Here is a 22944-nt window from a genome sequence, read left to right on the forward strand (position 1 = left end):
TTTGTCCCCCCTCCTATGGCACGGATCCACGCCTGTCAAATGCAGCTTCCATGTAAAGCTTAGAGAAACAGACTCATTTTAGCTAACATTTTAGATTCATTTAAACGTGAACCTGAACCTTTTCAAACTACATCAAGTTACAAACACTGAATGTCAGTGTTTTATTTTAATTTCAATCATATATCTATAAAGTGGAAGGACAATTATTTGTTATCAATGTTTATAGAACCACCCAGAGACTTCCTTCATTTTGATTGGTTAATGGAGGTAAAGAAAATGAGTTTCACCCTGATCATCACTCATGAAGATCATTTTTTAACATTTTGCCAAAGTCACAATTGGACTTAGATGTAGACTTTAATTGTTCCACTGTAACACATGAACATGTTGTGACCTATACCAATAGAGTATTATCACCTTTGCACAGTTTCTTTGACTTGAGATAAACTTCATATGCCTTTCTTTTGATTGATAGTGGTTTCCATCTTGCTGGTCTTCCATCAAACACTTTTACCACTGACAGATTCCTCCACCTAAGCTAAGGATCTCTGCAGCTCCTCCAGAGTTGGGCCTCTCTGCGTCTTCACTGGTTGACTTTCTCCTTCTCCAGTTTGTCAGCGTAGCTAGAAAGCATGTCTGGGTAAATTTAGAGCTGTCCTGTACGCTTTCCAGTTTCAGATTATGGATTGATCAGTACCATATTTGATGATTAAATATTGTTTTATAAGATAGTTCTCCTTTACATGTTTCCACAACTCTATCGCTGACCTGCCTGGTGTTCTTTTTGGCCTTCATGGAGGTGATTATTTACTATTGATCTCTAACAAACCTCTGCGTCTTTCGCTGGACGTCTATATTTATGCTAAGTGTGTTTTACACACACTCGATTCCATGTAATTTATTGGCTTTTGGTATTTTCCACACGGTTTCCTTTAGGCATCTCTGTAAATGGGAGTTGAGTACAGACAATTTGAAAACCATATACAATTATCCAGATTACACCAATGATTAAAATAATCCAATGAAATTCATTAAAGTTTGCAGTAACAATGCATCAAACTGCACTGTAAGTACAGCCTACTCCATAAAAATCATAGGGACTGCTAATAAAAAGGCATGCAGCTATTCTGTTAGGACTGATCTGGAAATTTCTGGCTTACCCTTTGACTGCGTGACACAAGGAAACCTATTGTGTGGATGCTACAGTGGAGTTGCGTGAGGAATCTCTGGCATGCTCAGCAGCAGCAGTTAAAATGTGCATCTGATTTATTTGCCTTATTTATCAGTGAAATCCGTATCAGTGTGGAAGGAAGGCTCCTCGGCGCTCCAAGCAGTGGAGATAACAGAGAAAATGGCAAAAAAACCCCAACAACCTCCATTCCTGAATGCCAGGGTTCTGTTTAAGTAACAATTAAGCAAGTTTAATTCTTTTGCTTTTTCTTTTTCACTGTTTCAGACAGATCCTAAGATCTTTGCCTTCATATGTTTGGTTTGGAGATGCACATTGCTGATCTTTGTGAAAGACTTCAACAGTGGTAGGAGGTTGCAGCATGAGGAATGTGCCGGGAATGTGGTGTTGATTTAACGCAAAACCTGCTGAAGACACTGGCCAGATGTTTGTGTGATCTTCTGCTTCCTTTAACATGGTGCAAGAGATGCAGGCAAACAGCTCCAGCTGTTGCGTCTCATGTACAGTCCGTTTGGAGCAGCTGCTTGGATGGGAATGGTTCTGCCCTCCTCTGGGAAAAAAAACAAAAAAAAACAAGAGTGGAAACATGTTAGGGAAACTAACAATTGCACTCGGGGAAAATGAAGGGAACTTATTTGTACCGTTATTTGAGGTTGGCTGTTGCTCCTGATGAGTAGTTTTAGCCACTCTGGAAAGAACAGAAGATCTGAGTCATACAACTAATGAAAAAACCCCACCACAGAGCAAATTTAATGGCTTATTCTCCTGAGAAAGAATTAGAGCCAGATATTTTACACCTGAATGTCATTGTTAGTAACTTATGAACAGGAAATCTGGCCTGTGGGTAACTAAATCAGCAAACTATGTTAATTAGTGTGAGAATATTGTTTCTTTCTCCTCTATTGTGGAGTGTTTTGTAGCTTTAAAAGTACTGTCACACGTGCTTTCTAGGTTAAACAGTTTACTGTTTAAATTATGCAACACTTTTTTGCGTAGTACCGTTTGCGGTCTGGAAAGTTTTAAAATACAAACTAAACACCACAGAGAGTGTTTTTCCCCCCAAAGAATACGCTCCAATGTTGTCATTATAGGGTAGTATTCTGGTATAATAACTGTGTATGAGCTAAGTTGTGAATGTTGGGGTGTTTTTACACCTTTTAAAACAGAGTTTATCCTTTCTGATATGATGCTTTAAAGGGATTATCATAATGGCTGAACTGGGGTCCTGTCAAAAGTATATAGGTAGTTAGTATCTTACCTGTAATCGACAGCATGTGTCTTTATTTTATAAAAATCCAGATAATTTGATAGCTAGATAGATCAAGAGAGCCCATGAGAAAAGTGACCTTCTATTGTCTTAATACTAACATTAATTAATGTCTCGTACTGGGAAAAGTGAAGCATTTTGGGTCAGATTAACTGCTTGATGTGTATTGATTTATTCGGATGTCATTTTGTTTATCTTTAAGGCTCTTCTACCATGAAATACACAATCTTTCCACGCTCCTGTAAATCATGACAGCATAAAAAACTCCCCAAATTCTGTTATAAACCTTTAACAGACCCCCACTTCAAAAAAGCCTGACCCCATGCATGTACAAAACCTACAGAGCCCCTATTTCTCCATGTTCGCTTAGGGGCTCCGTAAAAACCTAAAACAGAGTATTTCAAGCAAGTGGAAAATGAAAGCACAATGAAAATGCACATATGCTTTTTTTTTTTTACATTAAAACATGTGGAACTAATCCACTGGATCATGAGCTTTTATTTCAGTGTAAAGCAAGCTATTTAATACAGATAAAAACCAGAAGTAAGATATTTCCTTGCCAAAATTCTCCTGGTGTAAACCTTTCTTAGAGAATGTCAGTTCTACTTTAACTGCAATGCAAGATTGTTTGATTAGACGAAAAAATTGAAGTTGTCAGCGGCTCTTTTGATTATCAAGCTTTTAAAACTTGAACACTAGCAGCTGAAGTCCATCTGTTGAGCTTAAAGTGTTGGGGTCTGTGTTTTCTGTGTATTTATTTCTAGGTTTTTCTGTGTTTATTTAGTTCTGTACCCCTGTGAGTCCATGTGGTGTCCTGTCTCCTTCCCCTTGATTGCTTCCCAGGTGTGTCTCGTTCCCTGATTACCCTCCCTGTGTATTTAAGTCCACCTGTTGCAGACTTAAATACAGACGTCTTGACTCCTCGTGTTTCCATGTTCTACACCTGTTTTGGATTTTCATCATTAAACATCATTTCATCACCTGGGCTCACCTGCGTCTTTCCTCACTGCCACAACCACACATCATGACATAAAGTGGAGTTTAAAGGAAGATGCTGTATGTAGCAAAACCTGATTAAAGTTGAATACGTGCTTTGACCTTCTCATCTTCTGTCTTAAATTTACTGCATTTACCACATTTCTAATCGGCGTCTGATTTTAAAAAGCCCAGTCAGTCAGTCCTGATTTTCATTTGGACTGACACGTTTCCTGACTTCGTGTCAGCATCTTTCGACCAGCACTCCCTGCAGACTGACACCTCTTATCTCCAGAGCAAACATTACTCATCACTTCCTCTCCAGGGATTGTCTCAGAGCTGTTGCTTTCTGTCCCATGATGTCAGACGTATCAACAGACTGTTGATCAAACATCCTTTGGGAAGATTCTTCATCACATGTGACCTGCAGTGCCTCTGACACACATCTGCAACCAGAGACTTCTTTCTGCGGCGTTTTAGCCTGTGAACGTGCCACAGATCCCGGCAGCTACACCCACTCCTCTACCTCCTCGCCGTCTGCCCTCTTTGTATCTATAACATTGTCTTTTAAAACAAACCTTCAGCTCGGTGTTTCCCTGCCAGCTCGAGCCACGGTAAACAATCACAAACACTGTCATATACACGCAGTCATGATAAGGCACTGTTTTGTGCAGCGTCCAGCAAATGTAAGCAACCTGCCAGCACTCGCCATGGTGATTTTCACAGTTTGGAGACATCCAGACGACCTGCCATCCTGACTCGGCTATGGAACAAACACTTGTCTGGGAACACGTGAGGCTGTCTGCTGCAGAGGTTTACTGGATCTGATACAGAGCTCACTGTCTCACCAGCCACTGAATACTCACTGTGGACATTAATACTCATTACCGCTGGGCCTGAGCTTTGGGTCTGTTTGCTCTGGGGAAGATCAAGCTGCCTGGGCAGAGTCACATCATCTTCATTTTCCTACTTTCTCGCCACCTCCAGTTCCGACGTTCCTGCACAAACGACGGCATATTAAAAATATATATATTTCAGAAAAAGCTTTCAGGACTTTTAAATTAAATGTACTTATAGTTTCTCGCTATTCTGTTCTACAAAAGTTAAATGTTGCTGGGATTGGAACTGTGTGCAGCTTAATGTCCTAATCAGTTAATTATTCTTGATGAGAGAGCAGTATGACCTAGAGGTTGAAATGTTGAGATGGCTGACATCATTAATGAATAGAAATTAGACAAAAAATGCTGGAGGGAGAGGAAATTCAATCAGATTTATTTGTAGTCATTTAGAAAGGTCAGGTAAGCTGGAAATTATTCTTAAGTGGTTGGATGTCAGAGATGAGGTGGAAGTCGCATGTTTCTGGTGACTCTCTTCATGAACTGCAGCTAAAAACTCTTTGACCAACATGAAGATCTAAACGTAGAAGCCCTTTAAAAATACACCATAACTTCAGATTTTAGCCAAATAAATCTACAGTAAGTTCAGTTTGTAAAAAGATAATCTGTGACATTTTGTTCTTAATGTGATTTAAAACAAAATCACATTTATAAATGAAAACACCCACAAACAGCTTATTTTATTTACTATACTTATTTTCTATATTTACCTAATTTTAAAATCTGTTTGAGTTCAAATATTAAAGACTGAAAAACAGAAGAAATAATTGGTAAACACTTTTTCATAGCACTGTATGTGTAAGTTTATCAAGAATAAATTTAAATATACATTATGTAATTTATACTGTTAATTATTTTTGCTTGTATAGGACACACAAAGATGTAATAAATTAGTTTCCTGACAGTCAATTGGCTTAATCTGACAGACACGGGTCCTCCAGAACCCGTGGAGGAAAGTTGAACAATACAAAGTTTCTGATGCACACATATCAGAAAAGTCTACAGAGTTGAACATGCATTTAAAAACATTTCTGTGCCCCAGCTTTTAATCTCCGTATGAACTAGTTCTCACATTTAAGCCATTCCTGCCTTTCAGCATTGCAGCCTCTTTATTTACCTGAGGAATTGTGTGATAAGATCCACTTTAAATCTCCTTAAAAATATGACTCAGATCCCAAATCACACGGATCTAATCTACAATTCCAAGAGTGATGAACATGACATGCGTTTTGTGAAGATGTCCTATGAGCCTTTGAGCCATCAAGATCCAGCTGCTGTTTGGGTTTGTGAAGATGTGTAAAGGGCGAAGATGGGGGGGATATCAAAGAAAGCCATTGTTCTTATCTACCTGCAGATTACCGAGCTCTGCTTAGAGATCCAGCAGACATCACAGAGAGGGGTGAGGATGAAGAGCCCCTTGCCACACAGTCCAACATGCAGGCATGTCTGCTTAGTTTGACTGAGTCTGATCAAACAGCAGGACTTTTTTTTTACTGCTGTGACAGAGTTTTCCATAATAAAGCCCACATGTTCTGCTTTCACACAGTCAGTATTTGTTTCCTCTCTCTCTCTCTCTCTCTCTCTCTCTCTCTCTCTCTCTCTCTCTCTGTCTCTCCATTGTGGCGTTAGTTTGCTCTGAAGCAGGTGTTTTCTAGGTTGTCCTGCTGGATGACTGGAAAAAACTAAGCAATTAGGTAACCGGAAGCGGGGAGGTGAGATTCGAATGAGTGAGAAGTGTTTTAAAGAGCTGTATGTGAGAGAACACAAATGTTGTAAGGCACATGCGTGCAGTAAAACAAGGAGAACAAGTGCACTGGGATTGCTGCGGTTCTGCATGCTTTCCAGGCCTGCATATTGATTCAATTAGCAGGTATGCTGGACTGCAGCATCAATTATAAGTAACTGAGTTGGAGGTTAAGGTGTGACAAACCATCGGGTGAAATTCTGCATGTTTCCCCAGGTTGGAAAGTCGATGAGTAATCGTTATTATTAGAAGAGTTGTTTATTTGTCTGTTCTGTGTCTGTGAGAACCGGAGAGAGGCAGAAATACGTGTGGTGAGAGGAGCTGTGTACTTTTCTTCCCAATCGTGCAGAGTCTCCCCTCGCTCTGACAGCATCTTGGCTGGAAGCCTTACACGTGAGTCTAGCAACAGCTGGAAGAGGGAGAGAAAAAGCAATGTGGAAAGACCGAGCCAAGACAGCACAGGCCAGTTCCCAGGCTCTGGTCTCCGGAGACCACAGAGGGAAGGAAGCAGGGTGGGTGTTGGCGGGCGGTGGAGGGTTCAAACCAGCTGCATTCAAGCCTTTCTGGCTGCACGTAGGTGATTCCTTGCATGTGGCTTTAGTGGTGACAAGGTGAGAAATGAAAGCCACAAGAGATTAAATGAATCAACCTGTAAATTTAATGATACATTTCTCACTTTTTAGCTGAAAAGCTCAACAATAAAAGTTTGGTTCATTTCCTTTCCTCTAGTGATCTCCGTATTCTGTGATAGAAAATCTGTATTTAACATAATTAATATGGTTAATTAAATATCTGGCTGAAAAAACATATTCCAATCAACAGCAGAGAATAAAAGGTAGAAGGGATTCATTACATGCCTCTACTGCCCTCGTGTGGCCAAAATGCGCTTTTTCCTCCAGCGTAGAATTTTTATTTCTGTTTCCTTTTATTTCCAGGGTTGTGGAGCTTCATGTGGAAAATGTGACTGCAGTGGAGTGAAGGGAGCCAAGGTGAGACTTTCATGTTTACCTGTTTATTATTGTGGGATTTCACCTGCATGCTTCTTGCAAATTTATTATTATCCTTCTGCTTTTTCACATTTTGTCACAACCACAAACTTCAATGCGTTTTACTGCAGTGTATAACTTTCAAGTGCAAAAAAAAAACCCAACTATATATGGTCTTAAATATTTTGAGAAATAAGAAACATCTTAAGTCCTGTTTGCAGTTTCCCACAAGCCGCGGAGGAGACGCACAAAACAAGCTGCTCTGTTCAGATGAAGAAAGAAAAAAACTTTGTGAGAGTTTCAGACCAAAGTTGAACATATAGGTAAACATGCAGTTGGTTTGGACTCGGAACAGAGAGCCAGACGCGAACAGAGATCAGTTTCAATTAGAGCATGTCGGCGCACACAGCTGGGTTACAGGTCTTAATCCCATCAGATGGAGGGAAGCTTACAGTTACAGACACAAGAGGCCACAACACACCAGTGAGCCGTTCTTCTGTCAGCACGCTGAGATTAGTGATAATCATTAAACAGGAACATAAGAGAAGGATATCAGCTCAGTAGGTCAGAGGAAGTTTGTTTGAAATACATTTTCCCTCTAGACACTGTTAAGACGGCTACGGATTTTCCTTTAATTACCTTTAATGAGAGTATTTAGTTCCTTTTGTGAACGATGAATATAGAAACAGATCCATAACCACAGTAAGGGTGTGCTTAATGATCTGTTGATATGTTCCTAATTGTGTTATTATGTTATGTTTATGTTTTTATGCTGTCAGGGTATTTGCCAGAAGTTAGAAAAGTCTACTGATTCAACGTTGTACAAGTTCAGCTGCTTTACTGAGCTCTTTCTGCTTTTGAGGAGCTGCACACTATTGTTGTTTTATCAGATCCCAGTAGTGTTTTAGTCTCTTGGCTTTTCAGATTCAAACAACAGCAAAAGCCAAACAATCCTGTACAAAAAATCCTCACATGGCTTTGTTTTTTGTGGAGCTCAGCCAGTCGCTGTAATCTCAAAGCTCCTCTCTGTTTTTAAATCCACCAAAAGGCGTTGACGTGCGATTGTTTTTTAACAGTGATGTCATTACTTCCTTTTGTTGTGCAACTGTAGTTGCCGTGGTAACACAGAGGTAATCCACATAGGTGTACATGCAATGTTTCTCTTGACTGATGCAAGCCTGGTGTTTTGGGAATCAGCCCTAAAATAATAGCTTTCACAGAAGTTTTCTCTTGCTTTTTTTTTAAATAGTCTTGCCTTGATGCTGCCATCTAGTGTCTCACAGTGGAATAGCTCTAAGTCAGTTCAGGAGGTCACCATCTGGATAAATCCATCCATCAATTTTTAATACCCATTTATCCTTACATGGATCAATGAGCGAGATCCAAGGCACATCTTGAACATGACTTCACAGGGCTAAATAAATAAGTAAAAACATACATAAAAGAAAACTCTTTTAATAGAAGAATTGTGCTTACATTATAAGATGGAGGGAGTTCATAAAGCAAAGCTATAGCCTCCATTATTTCCAGCTGCTTTGTTTCCACTATGCGCTTTATTTCATGAATCAGATTCCATTAAATGCATGAAATCACGTCCATTACTTTCAGCTGATTGGAACAATTTGCAATCAGGTTCATTAAATAGGGAAAACGTTCATTTTCTTCAATATTTACATTTTGATATACCAGATTAAGCTTTTTTTTCAAACCCTTAAACATATCTGTCTGGAAGAATTAGGTTGGACATTTTCTCATCAGTGATGTTGCACATTTTTGTAGACAGTTGCATAATCCATTCATTTAAATGCTTAATTTAGGGATACGAAGCATTAATTGTGATAAAATGTTTTTTTGTTTCTAAAGGTTTTACAAGTAGTCTCTAAAATTAAGCTCTACTGACTATCGCTATGTGTTTGTTACATTCTGTTAACTGTATTTAAAAAGGGAAATAAGACTACTTAGACTGGTGCAGAGCCATCCTCTGCATCTTGTTTTAGAATAAGGAAAATGTGCAAACTCAGGTTCTGACCACCATTGAATAGAGACTGACTTGTTCTCACAACTTCAACAAAAACTGTGCTGTTGCTCTGACTGAAATGTCTGATCTCATTCAATCATGTGTTCTGTGTTTTGTCTCCTTTTATTGTAAACAGTGTTTAGTGATGACAACATGCATTTTCTGCTCTCTTGCCATGCTCACAGGGTGAGCGTGGATTTCCTGGCCTCCAGGGTAACATGGGATTCCCAGGAATGCAGGGGCATGAGGGCCCTCCTGGGCCAATGGGCCCCAAGGTAGATGAACACGTTCAGTAACACCCATTTAAAAGTAAACTGCTTGTTTGAGTGTTTTTCTTAAATTGTTGGAAAAGAAAAAATGATAAAGTTCACCAAACCTCCAAGACCTGTGCTAAAAATTAATTTATGAAAGAAGCCAAACTTTTGCCAATCTTGTTTTAAAATAAACATCGAATGTTTTTATAAATCAAAGATCTGTGTTCAAACTGCTCAAATTATTATTATATATTTATTTGCCTATATGTGTGTTCTCATTCATACCTATTTGTAAGTGGGATGCACAGATGTGAATATACGCAGCATTTTACACTAAATTATTTATGCTGCTTTTATATATATTTTCCTTGTTGCTGCTGTAATAAAACTAATTGCTCATATGGCACATTTTCTTTACATACACATTTTTTTATTTTTTATGGGCATTTTTAGCTCTGAAATAAATAAATATTTTAATACTAATCATTCTATAATTTATTCCACAGGGAGATCTAGGAGCACCTGGAGCTACGGGACTAAAAGGAGTGCGAGTGAGTAATTAACCGTCCGTTATAAAAATAATGTTTTCCAAAAATACTCCAGCTCTAGTTTTGTGTTAACCGGACATGCTCGGTATTTTACAGGGTCCCCCTGGTCTGCCAGGGTTTCCAGGGAACCCAGGACTACCAGTAAGTTCATTTTGTCTGCCAACCTGACCCACATGCTGAAATAATTCAGGGAATTCATGGAAGAATGCTTCTATCAGTGGATTTTATCAACTAAATGTTATACACATGTGGTGTAGTCCACTTTGAATGTTAGATGGTATTCATGTGGACTACCTTTTTTTACTTGATTATTAACTATCAACTAACTACACAGGGCCTCAATGGAAACGACGGTCCGCCAGGCGCGCCTGGAATCCCAGGATGCAATGGGACCAAAGTAAGCTATATCTTTTTTCTCCTACACTCTTTGCATGTTTATGTTGTTCTCATAACTGTTATTTTTAATTGCTGATGGTCTGACGTCTGTGTTTCAGGGCGAAAGAGGAATGGACGGCCTTAATGGTTTTCCAGGACTTCAAGGGCCGCCCGTAAGCAGCCGGAGCTCTACTCACCAGAGAACAATCGCTTTAATCAGACAGACTTAGGTTTTATCGCTGTCTATGCTAATAAGTCTCCTTTATTTCTTCTTCTGTCTTTCAGGGCCTCCCAGGTATGGAAGGAATGAAAGTAAGTTCATAGAGCTTTCATATTTTTGCCGTAGATAGTTTCCTACATCTTCCACTGTAATAACATGCTGGTGTGTTTTACAGGGAGATCCTGGTGGTGTGGTTGGGATTATCCCCCTTAAAGGAGACAAAGGGGCACCTGGCTCATCTGGACGACCTGTTAGTACTTCACAGCGTTTCCTTGCGGATTTGCAATGTAATAACATTATTAAGCAATGTAATAACGTCCGTCCTCCATTTGTCTCTTTCTCTCCCAGGGACCACCTGGAATATTTGGACCAATTGGACCTCCAGGACCCAGAGGATACCCAGGATTTAAAGTGAGTCCAAAACAAGTCAAAGCATCAATAAAAACTCAAGACCTCCTGACAGACTCATTTTTAACCTTTAACCGATTCGCAGGGTGATTCTGGACCTCCAGGCCCTCCAGGAGAGAAAGTAAGATCAGTCTCTATCTTTCTTCAACTTGGTTGTTTGACTACATTTTATCAATAACTTTGTTTTTATTTGTTTCCAGGGTGACAGGTTGGCCTTTGTGAGTGAAAAAGGAGATAAGGTGAGAGCTTTGCAAGAGTTTACTGACACGATTTTAAGATGTATTTATGTTCTTGTGAAGTTTTCCTACATCCATTCTGCAAACATAGTAAGAATATCTTGAGTACAAACAAGTCACTTTAGACCTACCTGAATAAACATTAAAAGCACATTTTTCTTCTTTGTATTCCATTGTTACAGTGTTTATCCTCAACAGCAAAATATGTTTGACGATTGAGACGCATGACAGTTGTGCAATGCATTATTTGTATTATTTATTTATTTATTTGTATTATTATGCATTATTTGTGGGCCGCACAGTGGCGCAGTTGGTAGAGCTGTTGCCTTGCAGCAAGAAGGTTCTGGGTTCAATTCCCGGCCCCAGTCTTTCTGCATGGAGTTTGCATGTTCTCCCTGTGCATGTGTGGGTTTTCTCCGGGTACTCCAGTTTCCACCCACAGTCCAAAAACATGACTGTCAGGTTAATTAGTCTGTCTAAATTGCCCCTAGGTATGAGTGTGTGTGTGTGCATGATTGTTTGTCCTGTGTGTTTCTGTGTTGCCCTGCGACAGACTGGCGACCTGTCCAGGGTGAACCCTGCCTCTCGCCCGGTACGCTAGCTGGAGATAGGCACCAGCAACCCTCCCGACCCCACTGAGGGTCTAGGGTTTAGGGCAGAGTGTGGCCCAATGTCAGAGCAAAGATCACACACGTGGAGGCCAGTTTTAACTGGGGCTCAGTCGAGTCCCAATCTTTGGACATTTGCTTGTTTCCTGTCCGATTACTGTGAATGACGGCCACTATCACCATAAAAGTGTCACTATACATCTGCAGTATTTTTTTTATATGGTACAACTTATTATCTGTCACAGTCTGAGTCACACAGTCTCATCCTCACCACAGACTGTTGTTGTCAGGAATGTTGCATGGTGGGTTCACTGAACAGAAAAGGATCACAGATTGGGCCACAAATAAGATTAAAAAAACCCCCACATCTGAATCTGGTCCATTTATAGGTGCGTCTCGCTTTACTGTCCGCAATGACTTTCTTAATCTAAATCATATTCATTTTCCCCTATGTCTAATAAAGCATATTAAGTATTATGTGTTTTATATGGAATCAATGTAGCTTTTTTTTAAAATTTTTTTTTGCTTAAAATTGCTTTTACCCTTGCCAGTTTTAGTGACTTAGTATGTTTTTGCAGGGTGAACGAGGACTCAGAGGCCCACCTGGGCCCCCTGGACCATCTGAAGAAGCGACAGGACAGACCACAATTCTTGTACCAGGACCACAGGTGCTCATTCACTGCTTCAAATATGAAATTTAAAAAACAGTTTACAATCTGTGTTATTAATTATCTTCTGTTCGCTTTATGCTCCCACAGGGGGAGAAAGGATTGAAGGGTGACAGAGGCGAGAAAGTTAGTATTTTATCATCAGGTGACATGGTGTAAGATTTGTAATAAAGTGTTTTCTCTCATTATCTTTAATAAAACTCTTGATTTCTTTCTTTTTTTAGGGCTTCTGTCTCCCTCATCAGAAAGGAATCAAAGGTGAACAAGGCCCACCTGGACCAAGAGTGAGTTTCTGTCAATCTTATCTACAAAATAGCTAATAACTAAACAAGACATTAATTTATGTTTTGTCCTCCCAGATGATTTATTTATTATTTTATAGTCAAATTAAACAACAAATTTATGTCTCTGTTTAGGGTAAACCTGGTAAAGATGGAGAGTTTGGAATAAAGGTAACACTGACCTTTTTTTTCATATCTATCTGCAAAGCTCTCCAACAGGAGCTTTCTTTAATAGTTTTTATCTAGAATTAATGTGCAACCTATTCTCCTGCAGGGAGAAAAAGGTTCCACAGGAGTTTCTGGATCCCCTGGCTCCTTGGTAACAACTCGAAGCTTATAGGCTTTCATATTCTATTCCTAATTAAAATGATGTTTCATGTATGTTAAACAGACTGACAAAATACAGGCTAAGTTTTTTCATCTGGTTTTAGGGCGAAAAAGGAGAAAGAGGACCACCGGGTTATGTAAGTGATTCCTCTCATTTGTTTTTTTTACATTAAGTTTAATAATAATAATAATAATAATAATAATAATAATAATAATAATAATAATAATAATAATTCAATCATTTAGACAGATTCAACGTCAATTACACACAGTAACCAGGACTACTTTGAGCTTTAGACATCTGACACTGATCAATGAAGGCCGGAGCAGATGCCAACATGGCTGCTGAGTGATCAGTGCTCTTGTAGAAATTTAGTATGAAACTGTGAAAGTCTGATTTAATCTCTCCACTGCAGGCTGAAGGTCCACCTGGCCCTCCTGGCCTACCTGGTCTCCCAGGGATAACGGGAGAAAAAGGTAAAGATATGTTGTTATTTTCTGAAAACTACTTGTGTTTTTAGTTTTAGCATCTTGTTCCACAAGCTTTCAGACATGTGATCACTCCTAACATCGTCTACGGTTCTCATTTATTTCTCATTTCTAATCTTCAGGTTTTACTGGTCCTCGGGGAGAGGCCGGCCCACCAGGTAAAATATGATGGGTAGACAGTTGTTGTGAGAGCAGTGATGCAACACTTCATTTTACTTTTCTGAATTTTCTGTAATATTTTGTGTATCTTGGATTGACTCTGTGAAATTAGCTTTAAGCAAACAGAGGCAGTTCATAAAAGGAGCCTATTAGATAATGCAGGATTTCAGACACTTTAAGGAAATCCTGGGATTAGAAAGTTGTTGCTTTGGAGTTATTAGCATACATGTCACCCTGTTTATGTTATAGTGGACGTTTTATGTAAAGTTAAAACAGCCCAAAACACCTAGGCGTTTTTTGGTAATAATCTTCAGAATTTGAAGTCACAAATCAGCAGGCTCTACCTGTCACCCAGCAACAAGAGCGAAGTGAAGCCCAGCCCGTTACCTAGCAACCCTGGCAAAACCCAACTCGTCACCTAGCAGCACAAACAGAGCTGCTGGAAAAGAAAAAGTGTTTTTTTATTGACTCCCATCCATAATAAATAACTCGCTGCATTCTTGTTTTTTTTTAACAGGGGGCTCTTTCTCAAACATGTACAACTGTATAATTTGCATCCCTTTTCATGTGTGAGTGTAAAAATTGAGATGGGGGTGTGGCCAGTTTATTTGGATTTAAAGTGATAAGAGGCTCTAAGCATCTTGTTTTGATAGGAGCTCAAAATTGGCATAACTGAGCCTTCTTAGCTAAAATCTCATTAACCTGTTCAAGGAAGCATAACAGGTCACCTTTAGATCATATTGAGAGGGCGTTTTGGAGACAATAACTGAAATCTTTACCTATAAGGCTTAATTTGCATCTACTCAAAACCTTGAAGGGAGTAAAAACAAACTTAGGAGTTTGTGAAATGTGTGAAAAGCCTTTTGTTCTCTAATTTTACTTTTGTGCATCGCAGGCCGCCCCATTGAGGGTCGTCGTGGAGAACCTGGGATACAAGGAGAAAGGGGCGAGAAAGGGGACAGAGGCAGAGATGGAGAATCTCTTTCTGGACCACCGGGAAGACCAGGGCCCGTCGGACCGCCGGGGCCACCAGGATTAGCACGTAGGTCTAAGTAATGCTTCAATTTACTTGATTGCGCCTCCACAAAATGTTTTGATCATCAAACGGCGTATGTTGCTTTCCTAGCTAACCCTGAAGAGTGTGATATGGAGAGAGGAGACCCTGGTCCACCTGGACCTCCTGGATTATCAGGGGAGGATGGACAAAAAGGTAAGAATAGCAGCAAAGTTACTCCACATCTGTTAAAGTCAAGAAATACATTCATTTATCTCTATAAAACAACAGTATTTATGTGCTTGGTGACATTCAGCACTCCTGCTGCTTGACTTCATGACCTCATTTAATCATACCACATATTATTACATTATGCTGCTTTGCCCAATTCCAGGCGATAAAGGAGACGCTTGTGTTAGATGTGACGGCACCGGTCAACGTGGATTACCTGGCCCTGCAGGCGTCAAAGGAGAGCAAGGTAGGTGTAGTTTGGAGCCGTATCTACGGGAAGAAAGTAATTCCACAAAAATGTCCATATTTCAGTATAAAACTTCTGTTTACCATTGAAAATTTGTTAACTGTTGGTGAGCATGTAAATTTAATCACACTTAGTAAATATGAACGATCTTGAAAAAAAAAAAAAAATTATTTCAGTATCTGAATTACACAGATTGTATTTAAAGTCTTTATTTCTGTTAATTATAAATGTTTTTGCTTACAGCTGATTTGTAGACTAATAAAAAGTTGTTTCTAAAAACATAAATATGGACGTAATGGGAAATATGTTTTATTCCTGCTTAAAGGTACTTTTAATCTGACAAATGGTCCTCCTCAGAACACCTATTCTTATTTCATGAATATGTTTATACTGTATACACACAACGGTTGTCGATTTAGAAAAAAAAGGAGCAGTTATACAGTTATTTTGGTTACTTACAGCAATATGTGGCCCATCTAAATAAAAATAGTATAAATACAAAGACTGTTTTCATATATAACTGCACTTAGCTTCTGTCTAACAGGATGTTTGCGAACTAGTGTCTGACTTTAACTCAGCTCTAAACTTTGTTTTGAGTTTTTCGTGTGATGAAGCACATGCTGCGCGAGTTTTGAACTCAACATCGCATTTTATTTGGCAGGACCACCAGGTGCAGTGGGAGGCAAAGGAGAAAAGGGTCGCTCTGGTCCAGCTGGAGAACCTGGAACACCTGTGAGTATAAAATGGCGTCTGCATGTCGACAACGTTACAGCAAAACCAAAGAGAGAAGACGGTTCAGAATGAATATTTAAGTGATGTATCTAAACTGATAGCATGTATACTTTTTTTGTGCAGGGTTCTGCAGGATCTCCTGGACTGATGGGGGCTCCTGGTGCTGTAGGGGAACCCGGAGACATTTTCATAGCACCTGGTTACAAAGGGGAGAAAGGTTTTCCTGGACGTCCTGGATTACAGGGACAACCTGGCAGGGATGGACTGCCAGGGCGAGACGGACTCCCGGGTCAACCGGGCCTCAAAGGAGAACCTGTGAGTGCATTAAAACAGCAAATACGCGCCGTTAAATAGTTTCATGAATTCATTATGCATTAATGGTGATTATTTCACCATTCATGGTATTCAAGGAGCACAATACAAAATATCCTCATACTTTTTTAAAGTTTAAACATTAACAATTAATTTCACAATACCTTAGGTTACTGACAGCAATGTTATTAAAGTAAAATTATAGAACATGACTAGAGAAATCATCACAAAGAGAAGAAATCTGTGAAGATTTACAAGACAAGCAAAAAGATAGATCACGCACGTCATGAAAATAGAATCTGATAAAGTTTAATTTGGAATTACTTCAAAGAATTATAATTTTTTTAATGTCAAAGTATTTCTTAAAAAAACGTTTTATTTCTTGTCTTTTATGTCTTCCAGGCCAAAGAAGGCATTAAAGGTGAACGTGGCCCAGACGGTGACCCCGGCCACATGGGGCCTCCTGGAGAAAGGGGTCCCCCTGGTATTGCAGGGTTTGGCCGGCCGGGTGATCCAGGAGAGAAAGGCAGTCAGGGACAGCCGGGCCGTCCAGGAGCTCCAGGACGACCTGGTAACCATAGAAACAACCAATGCAGCCCCAACTGTCCAATTTCTGCAGCGTTGTACTGAATGTCTTGCTTTATAACAGGTCTGAAAGGAGAGCCAGGTAAAGGTATTAGCACTCCGGGACCCCCGGGGCAGCCTGGACCGAGGGGAGCTAGTGGCATGCCGGGACTTCAAGGTCAGTGACAGCATCGCCATCATCATCACTATCATCATCATCATCATTCATCTGAAGTCATTCTGTGTCGATGTCAATGTGCTTTCTTCATATTTGAACTTCGGATTCTAATCCAGTCCCAGATCTCTGTTAAATTTATCGTGAAAAATGTTTTTCTTGCAGGTGACAGAGGTGAACCAGGTTTACAAGGTCTGCCAGGCTTTCCTGGAGAAAAGGGGGGACGAGGACCGCCTGGAATCGGCTTTCCTGGCCCAGCGGGTGCCAAAGGTGAGTCTCATGACCTGAAATAAAAAAAAAAACAAAAACCTAACAGCACACTAAAAGTATTTATACTGATTATGTCCACTTTGAGACTTTAAAAAGGAGCCCAGAGAAAATGTGTTGTATATGTTTATAGGTATCAGTGGAGTCCCTGGAGCCCCAGGACTACCTGGAGAGCCAGGCAGATCAGGACAGGATGGCTCAACTGGAAAAGATGGTCCGCCTGGACAAAAAGTGTGTATTTGTCGACATGTGTTTGTGTTTGTTTTTGACTGTAGCTAAAAAGACATTTAAGTGAGCAGCTGCATATGCCATACCGGCATAGTTTTATTGCCGGTATAATCAGATTTTTGAAACTCAACCCACATCCTGCTTCCAACAATTACATGTTCTCCTGTCTTTCCTCTATTAAAGAATATCAATGAGACCTAAGTTTTGGTGAAGTGTTATAGTTAAACCCTAGGAGAAAAAGTTAGCTGTAGAATAGTAGTTAGAAGTTTTTAGTCAGCCTGTCAGGATGTAACATCTGCCTTAATTGAACGGCTTGTTTTCTTGTTTTCCGCATTTTGAAGGGTGACGAATGGAAATGATCCTCTTCTTCATGTCGTGTGTTTTACTGCAGGGGTAAAAGTGATGGATTGAAAACTACAAGTTCCTTGCCACACACTGATCAATTTTTTAAAAAAAGTGAAGCATCAATTACAAATATGCTTCATTTACATTTATTTTAATGGAGCCTTTAGGAAGCCAACGATTATGAATAATAATGGAAGTGATTATTCAAAAAAAACTAAATAAAACGCAATATGTACCATTCTGGTCAGATTTGAATATTATTTTGGAATTGAATTAATCTAATTAAATGAAAGTAAAGTAGTAGTAAAAATAGAAAGGTGCTGTAAGAGATACATTAGACACTAAGGTTATATGGTAAAACATGTGAAAAGGTGAAAGAATTGTGCACTAAACCTAAAAATAAAATCAATCATCCTACAAAAATTGTGCTGTGAAACAATTCACAACTACATTGCCCATATTTTTTTTTTTATATGAAACAATAATCTTGGAGGTTTTTTCTTGTTGTGATATAAAATTACTTTTAGATATCTGACAATTTTCCAAACATTTCAGGGTGAGCCTGGACGGGGTCTTCCAGGACCGAAAGGTGCACAGGGCTTCCAAGGAGTCACAGGTTTTCCTGGAGATAAGGGTGGCATGGGATTCCCAGGTATTCCCGGCTCAGAAGGACAGACAGGACCTCCGGGACCTCAGGGAGTTAAAGGTAACAAGATGTGGAAATTCTCCAGTTAAATTTCATTAGATTTTGTCAATGTCGTGAACCAACTATGATTAAACTATTACATCTGATAAAAAAAGGTGACGTCGGACCTCCGGGTCCACCCGGTCTGGCCGGCCAACCGGGTGCTCCAGGGAAAGGCTTGCCTGGACCACAAGGACCTCAAGGACCAAGTGGAGAATCAGGACCTCGTGGTAAGCACAAGTTTAGCACATAGTTTTTGTTCATGGAAGGTATTTTGTCATTTTACAGTTGAAAAAACAAACATTTTGTTTGAATTTTTAACTCTGTCAGAGTGAGAATCTTTTATGATGCTGGTAAGTACATACTAAATGTTAGCTTGGAATAGGTATCTTCAGTTTTGGATGCATATTTCTGATCTTGAAAAACGCAAAGAAAAAAAAATTGCATATGCTTTCTACAGGGAGTGAAGGTGTAAAAGGAGAAAAGGGCTACCCTGGCCCTCAAGGCCTCGACATGCCGGGACCTCAGGGAGACAAAGGAGCCGCTGGCTTCCCAGGAGACCCCGGTACCAAAGGACTGCCGGGTCTGCCGGGCTTACCCGGCCAAGACGGGCCAATCGGGTACAATGGTGAGAGAATCAACCGTGGTGCACTCAGAGCTAATAAATACATATCTTGAAAATGTTATTTTACCAATTTCTTTACTCTAACGGCTTCGCTATGACTTCGTTCTCAAATGTGTATTTGGGACAGCCACGTCTAGTCTCATGTAAACATTAGCTTCAAACTTAAATCTGGAAACATGTTTCAGTGTACAACGAGCAGACTGAGTCGTCTCTCGTCAGATTTTTGGCTGGTTTTTATGTGGCTTTAATTGCAGTACCAGCAGTGACCAGCAGGAAGGAACTCTAGCAGATTTATTTACGCTTCAGTTATTAAATGCTAAGACTGTTTGGATTTTGATATTTCATCTCCTAAACTCTTCCCTCTGCTGCCCCCTTCAACTGGCCTTGTGGATTTCCTGGTTTAGCCTAAATGTAGCCGTTAAGCTTCTTCGAAATATTAGTTTTTCTTTCAACTAGTAACAACTAGTTACATAAAATGACTGTTATGATTAAAAACACCAGCTATGATCCTTTTATGTATGTGAAAAGCATCTTCAACTCATTTCAGAAATAGTTGTGGTTTTTCAAGCGTGTGTTTGTCTGTGACTGCTGTAGGTCCCAAAGGTGAAATGGGGGTTATGGGAATTCCAGGAACGCCGGGATTCCCAGGACCGCCCGGGCAACCTGGGTCGCCTGGTCTGAGAGGTGAGGTGTACGAAATAATGACTCTAACTGAGTTACCGGTCCCTGCTTTGGTTTCCTCAGCAGTAATCCTGTGTGACATTTCATCTTAGGGGATCCTGGTGTCACTGGACCGAGAGGAGAGTCCGGAAAAGAAGGAGAGAAAGGTGAACGGGGAGACGAGGGTCCGCCAGGTCCTCCAGGAAACCTCACTCAAACTGACATGGAGCACATGAAAGGGGAAAAGGGAGACATTGGAGACCCCGGTATACACTCAGCAATGGAGGCGTTGATCTTTTGATGTTTTTTTTTTTTTTCCTTTTCCTATTTTAACGTAAATTCTCCACCGGTAAGGTGAACGTGGTTTTTCCGGAGAGAAGGGCCACGCTGGCGTTCAAGGAGAACAGGGAATGGCTGGCAAAGACGGTGTACCTGGATCGCCTGGCCAGCCAGGTAACTTAAACCACTCAACTTCAGTTCATTTTAATTGCAATAGTTTTGAGATGCGGGTGTCTACATGTGGCTGTTTGTGTTTCGCGTCTGTTTCTCAGGTCAGAAAGGAGATCCCGGCTTTCCGGGAGATCCCGGTACCATGGGACCTCCGGGGCCTAAAGGCGGCGTGGGGGAGATGGGAATACCAGGTAAGTGCATTGATGAAACACCTAAAATTCATCATGTTTACTTGTGCACAGGTACAGCAGTTTCTAGAAATGTTTTAAAGAGACTCCATGATGTTGTAGGACCTTGGAATTTGAGTTCACCGAGGCAACTGTCCAGAAGATGCTAAACATATGTTTACATTGATAACCACATTAACACTCATTTGTGAAAAATGTAAATTTTATAAAAAGTTTGACACGTCTAAAATCAACTGATATCATTAAATTATAACAACACGTTGCAAGCAAGAGTCGGCTGCAGCACAGTGAGCTACACAAATTAATGCTTCATAAGTCATTTGTTTTACTTTTATGTGTGGTTGTGCAGGTCCACTTGGTCCTAAAGGTTCCAAAGGAGATCTCGGTACACCGGGTCATCCTGGGTTCAGAGGCACAGATGGTGAAAAAGGAGACTCGGGACTACCTGGCGAGCCAGGTATTGGTGTCCCTGGATTTCCAGGAGAGAAGGTAACCCACCAGATGAAACTGGCAAAGCTTCCCATCATACAACGAGTTCTTTGACGTGACAAGAGTTGATCTGAACAAGCCCAAACTTATCAGCACCAGAGATTGTGGAGATTTTAGGAAAACTTGCTAATATCACCTGAAATCTTTCACACCATGTCAGGCTACAAGCAAATGTCCATCTATTGTATTGAGATTTTATGTGTTAGACAAAAAAGTGGTATTGTAATTCTTAAGTGGAGAAAAACAGGTTGCAAGATTTTTACCATTTCTCACAGAAAATTTTCTGAAAAGTCTAGCACCTTTTAATTTATACCCTCTCTTACTTTCGCACCCAAAAATAAATTCCAATGTGACTATTTGACGAAAAAATGTTGCCTGTTATATTGACTAGATTCCAACTGTGTGCAGCTGTTCTGTGAAGGCCTCTGCGGCCGTTTTTAAAGATCAGTAGAGGACAAGCAGCTTCTTGGACATCAATAAACAGAACCGAGATATCAGGCATAAAGCTATGGAGAAGTAGCGCAGGGCAAGGTCATATAAGCAATATGCCAGGATTGGAATATGGTTAAATTTGGATTATGGCATAAGAATTGAAAACTTTAGTGAGAAGACAGCGCCAGAATTTGCTTTAGCATTTTTGCCACAATGCGGACGAAGGTAATCTGGTCAGGTGAAAGAAAAACTGAACTGCTTAGGCTCCAAAAGGCTGCGTGGCGGTAAACAAAGCTCAGAGCATGCTTATTCTCCAACAGTTTCAAAAGCATAATCAAAATACATTTAGTGAACTATATTAGTCACATAACCTCACTGATATGTGTAATAAATTAGTCACAAAGTAAATTTAAAATAATTACGGAAGACGTCTTTGGTCGATCAGATGATTGTCGTAGCTGTTGCACACCTTTGACTACAGCTTGCTTTCGGTTTTACTGCCTGTCTCTCACCGACTCTCCTAATGATTTCACCCTCCCAGGGCAGGGCAGGTGAGCCAGGATTCCCAGGATCCCGTGGAGATAAGGGTGAGAAGGGTCAGGAGGGAATGCCTGGCAAACCCGGCCTGGAGGGACCAAAGGGTGACAAAGGAGGGGCTGGGTACCCAGGTTAGATTTTAGACTCACCTTTTCACCATTTTTATCCACCGGGACCTCTGAAACATTTTTTAAAGAGTTGTTCTTTCCCTTGTTTGTGTCTTTGCATTCTACAGGTCAGTCAGGCAGGCCCGGCGAGAAGGGCAATCCTGGACTTCCCGGATCTGCCGGAGAGCCCGGTCGTGAAGGTCGCCCTGGTATGTAGGCTTCCTGTTTTCTCAGCCAGAGAGAGCAGCGGTTATTTAAAATACAATAAGTTATACGAATCCAAGCATTTACTTTCATTGTTTGTTGAAAATAGTTGGCATGGATCTCCTAAGCTAGCCTAAATAATTAAAATATTTGGCCTGCATTTCCCACTTTTTCATACTTTTCAAATAAAAAAAAGGCATTTGTAGGGGTAAATTAGATGTTTTAAGAAAGCACAATGTCAAAGCAGATCTGAAGAAAGAGACAATGTCATTCTGAACAACAGTAAAACAGGTACTGTTAATTTACATGTTCTGTTTTTCTTCAGGCGAAGGTGGCCGGCAGGGACTTCCGGGTTCTCGCGGAGACAAGGGCGAGCCTGGACAGGATGGCATCCCTGGATCCTCTGGGGAGAGAGGAGACCCAGGTTAGTCCTTCATTACAGACAACGTGAAAGTGACTGGTTTCACTAGCGCAGAAATATTTCTTACAACTTATCTGTGAGAAACGTTGAAAATCTTGAGTCATTTTCCTTTGACTTCACATTTATGAATTAGGCTGCTATGCCTATCAAAGCAAGTTCCAACTTTAAAGTATTTTTAAACACCTCTCATCACATGATGGTACTTGCACAATAGATGGTTCATACAGTCATAGATACTTTACAAGCAGTAAAATGTGGCGTTTTGTTTTGATGAGCACAGCAACATGAAGCTGTAATCTACGATCTGACCACTAGGGGCCGCACTGCAAAGCTTTTGGCTGCTTTTGCTTTGCTTCTCTATAACATCGTCCTGCTCTTGTTGAGCAAAGCACATTTTATATTTT

The 22944-nt window shown here is 40.3% G+C and overlaps 1 protein-coding gene across 1 annotated transcript in view; it reads left to right on the forward strand.

The window, feature by feature from the left end:
* col4a1 (collagen, type IV, alpha 1) overlaps nt 1–22944 on the forward strand; it is a 43403-nt gene that overhangs the window by 15390 nt on the left and 5069 nt on the right. Inside the window, exons 2-40 of the mRNA XM_008401564.3 lie at nt 7007–7060; nt 9260–9349; nt 9835–9879; nt 9973–10017; nt 10211–10273; nt 10371–10424; nt 10537–10563; nt 10647–10721; nt 10820–10882; nt 10965–11000; nt 11080–11118; nt 12302–12391; nt 12482–12517; nt 12616–12675; nt 12808–12843; nt 12947–12991; nt 13104–13136; nt 13416–13476; nt 13611–13646; nt 14543–14689; nt 14774–14857; nt 15036–15119; nt 15781–15851; nt 15975–16166; nt 16566–16734; nt 16813–16905; nt 17068–17172; nt 17303–17400; nt 18298–18448; nt 18544–18657; nt 18888–19055; nt 19647–19736; nt 19826–19978; nt 20067–20165; nt 20264–20353; nt 20700–20839; nt 21813–21939; nt 22044–22124; nt 22445–22543. Of these exons, the coding sequence (XP_008399786.2) occupies nt 7007–7060; nt 9260–9349; nt 9835–9879; nt 9973–10017; nt 10211–10273; nt 10371–10424; nt 10537–10563; nt 10647–10721; nt 10820–10882; nt 10965–11000; nt 11080–11118; nt 12302–12391; nt 12482–12517; nt 12616–12675; nt 12808–12843; nt 12947–12991; nt 13104–13136; nt 13416–13476; nt 13611–13646; nt 14543–14689; nt 14774–14857; nt 15036–15119; nt 15781–15851; nt 15975–16166; nt 16566–16734; nt 16813–16905; nt 17068–17172; nt 17303–17400; nt 18298–18448; nt 18544–18657; nt 18888–19055; nt 19647–19736; nt 19826–19978; nt 20067–20165; nt 20264–20353; nt 20700–20839; nt 21813–21939; nt 22044–22124; nt 22445–22543 (3343 nt within the window). The remainder of the gene's footprint in view (nt 1–7006; nt 7061–9259; nt 9350–9834; nt 9880–9972; nt 10018–10210; nt 10274–10370; nt 10425–10536; nt 10564–10646; nt 10722–10819; nt 10883–10964; nt 11001–11079; nt 11119–12301; nt 12392–12481; nt 12518–12615; nt 12676–12807; nt 12844–12946; nt 12992–13103; nt 13137–13415; nt 13477–13610; nt 13647–14542; nt 14690–14773; nt 14858–15035; nt 15120–15780; nt 15852–15974; nt 16167–16565; nt 16735–16812; nt 16906–17067; nt 17173–17302; nt 17401–18297; nt 18449–18543; nt 18658–18887; nt 19056–19646; nt 19737–19825; nt 19979–20066; nt 20166–20263; nt 20354–20699; nt 20840–21812; nt 21940–22043; nt 22125–22444; nt 22544–22944) is intronic.

This window comes from Poecilia reticulata, chromosome 2, assembly GCF_904066995.2.
Source record: "Poecilia reticulata chromosome 2, P_reticulata-male-v2, whole genome shotgun sequence".
NCBI classification, from domain to species: Eukaryota; Metazoa; Chordata; class Actinopteri; order Cyprinodontiformes; family Poeciliidae; genus Poecilia; species Poecilia reticulata.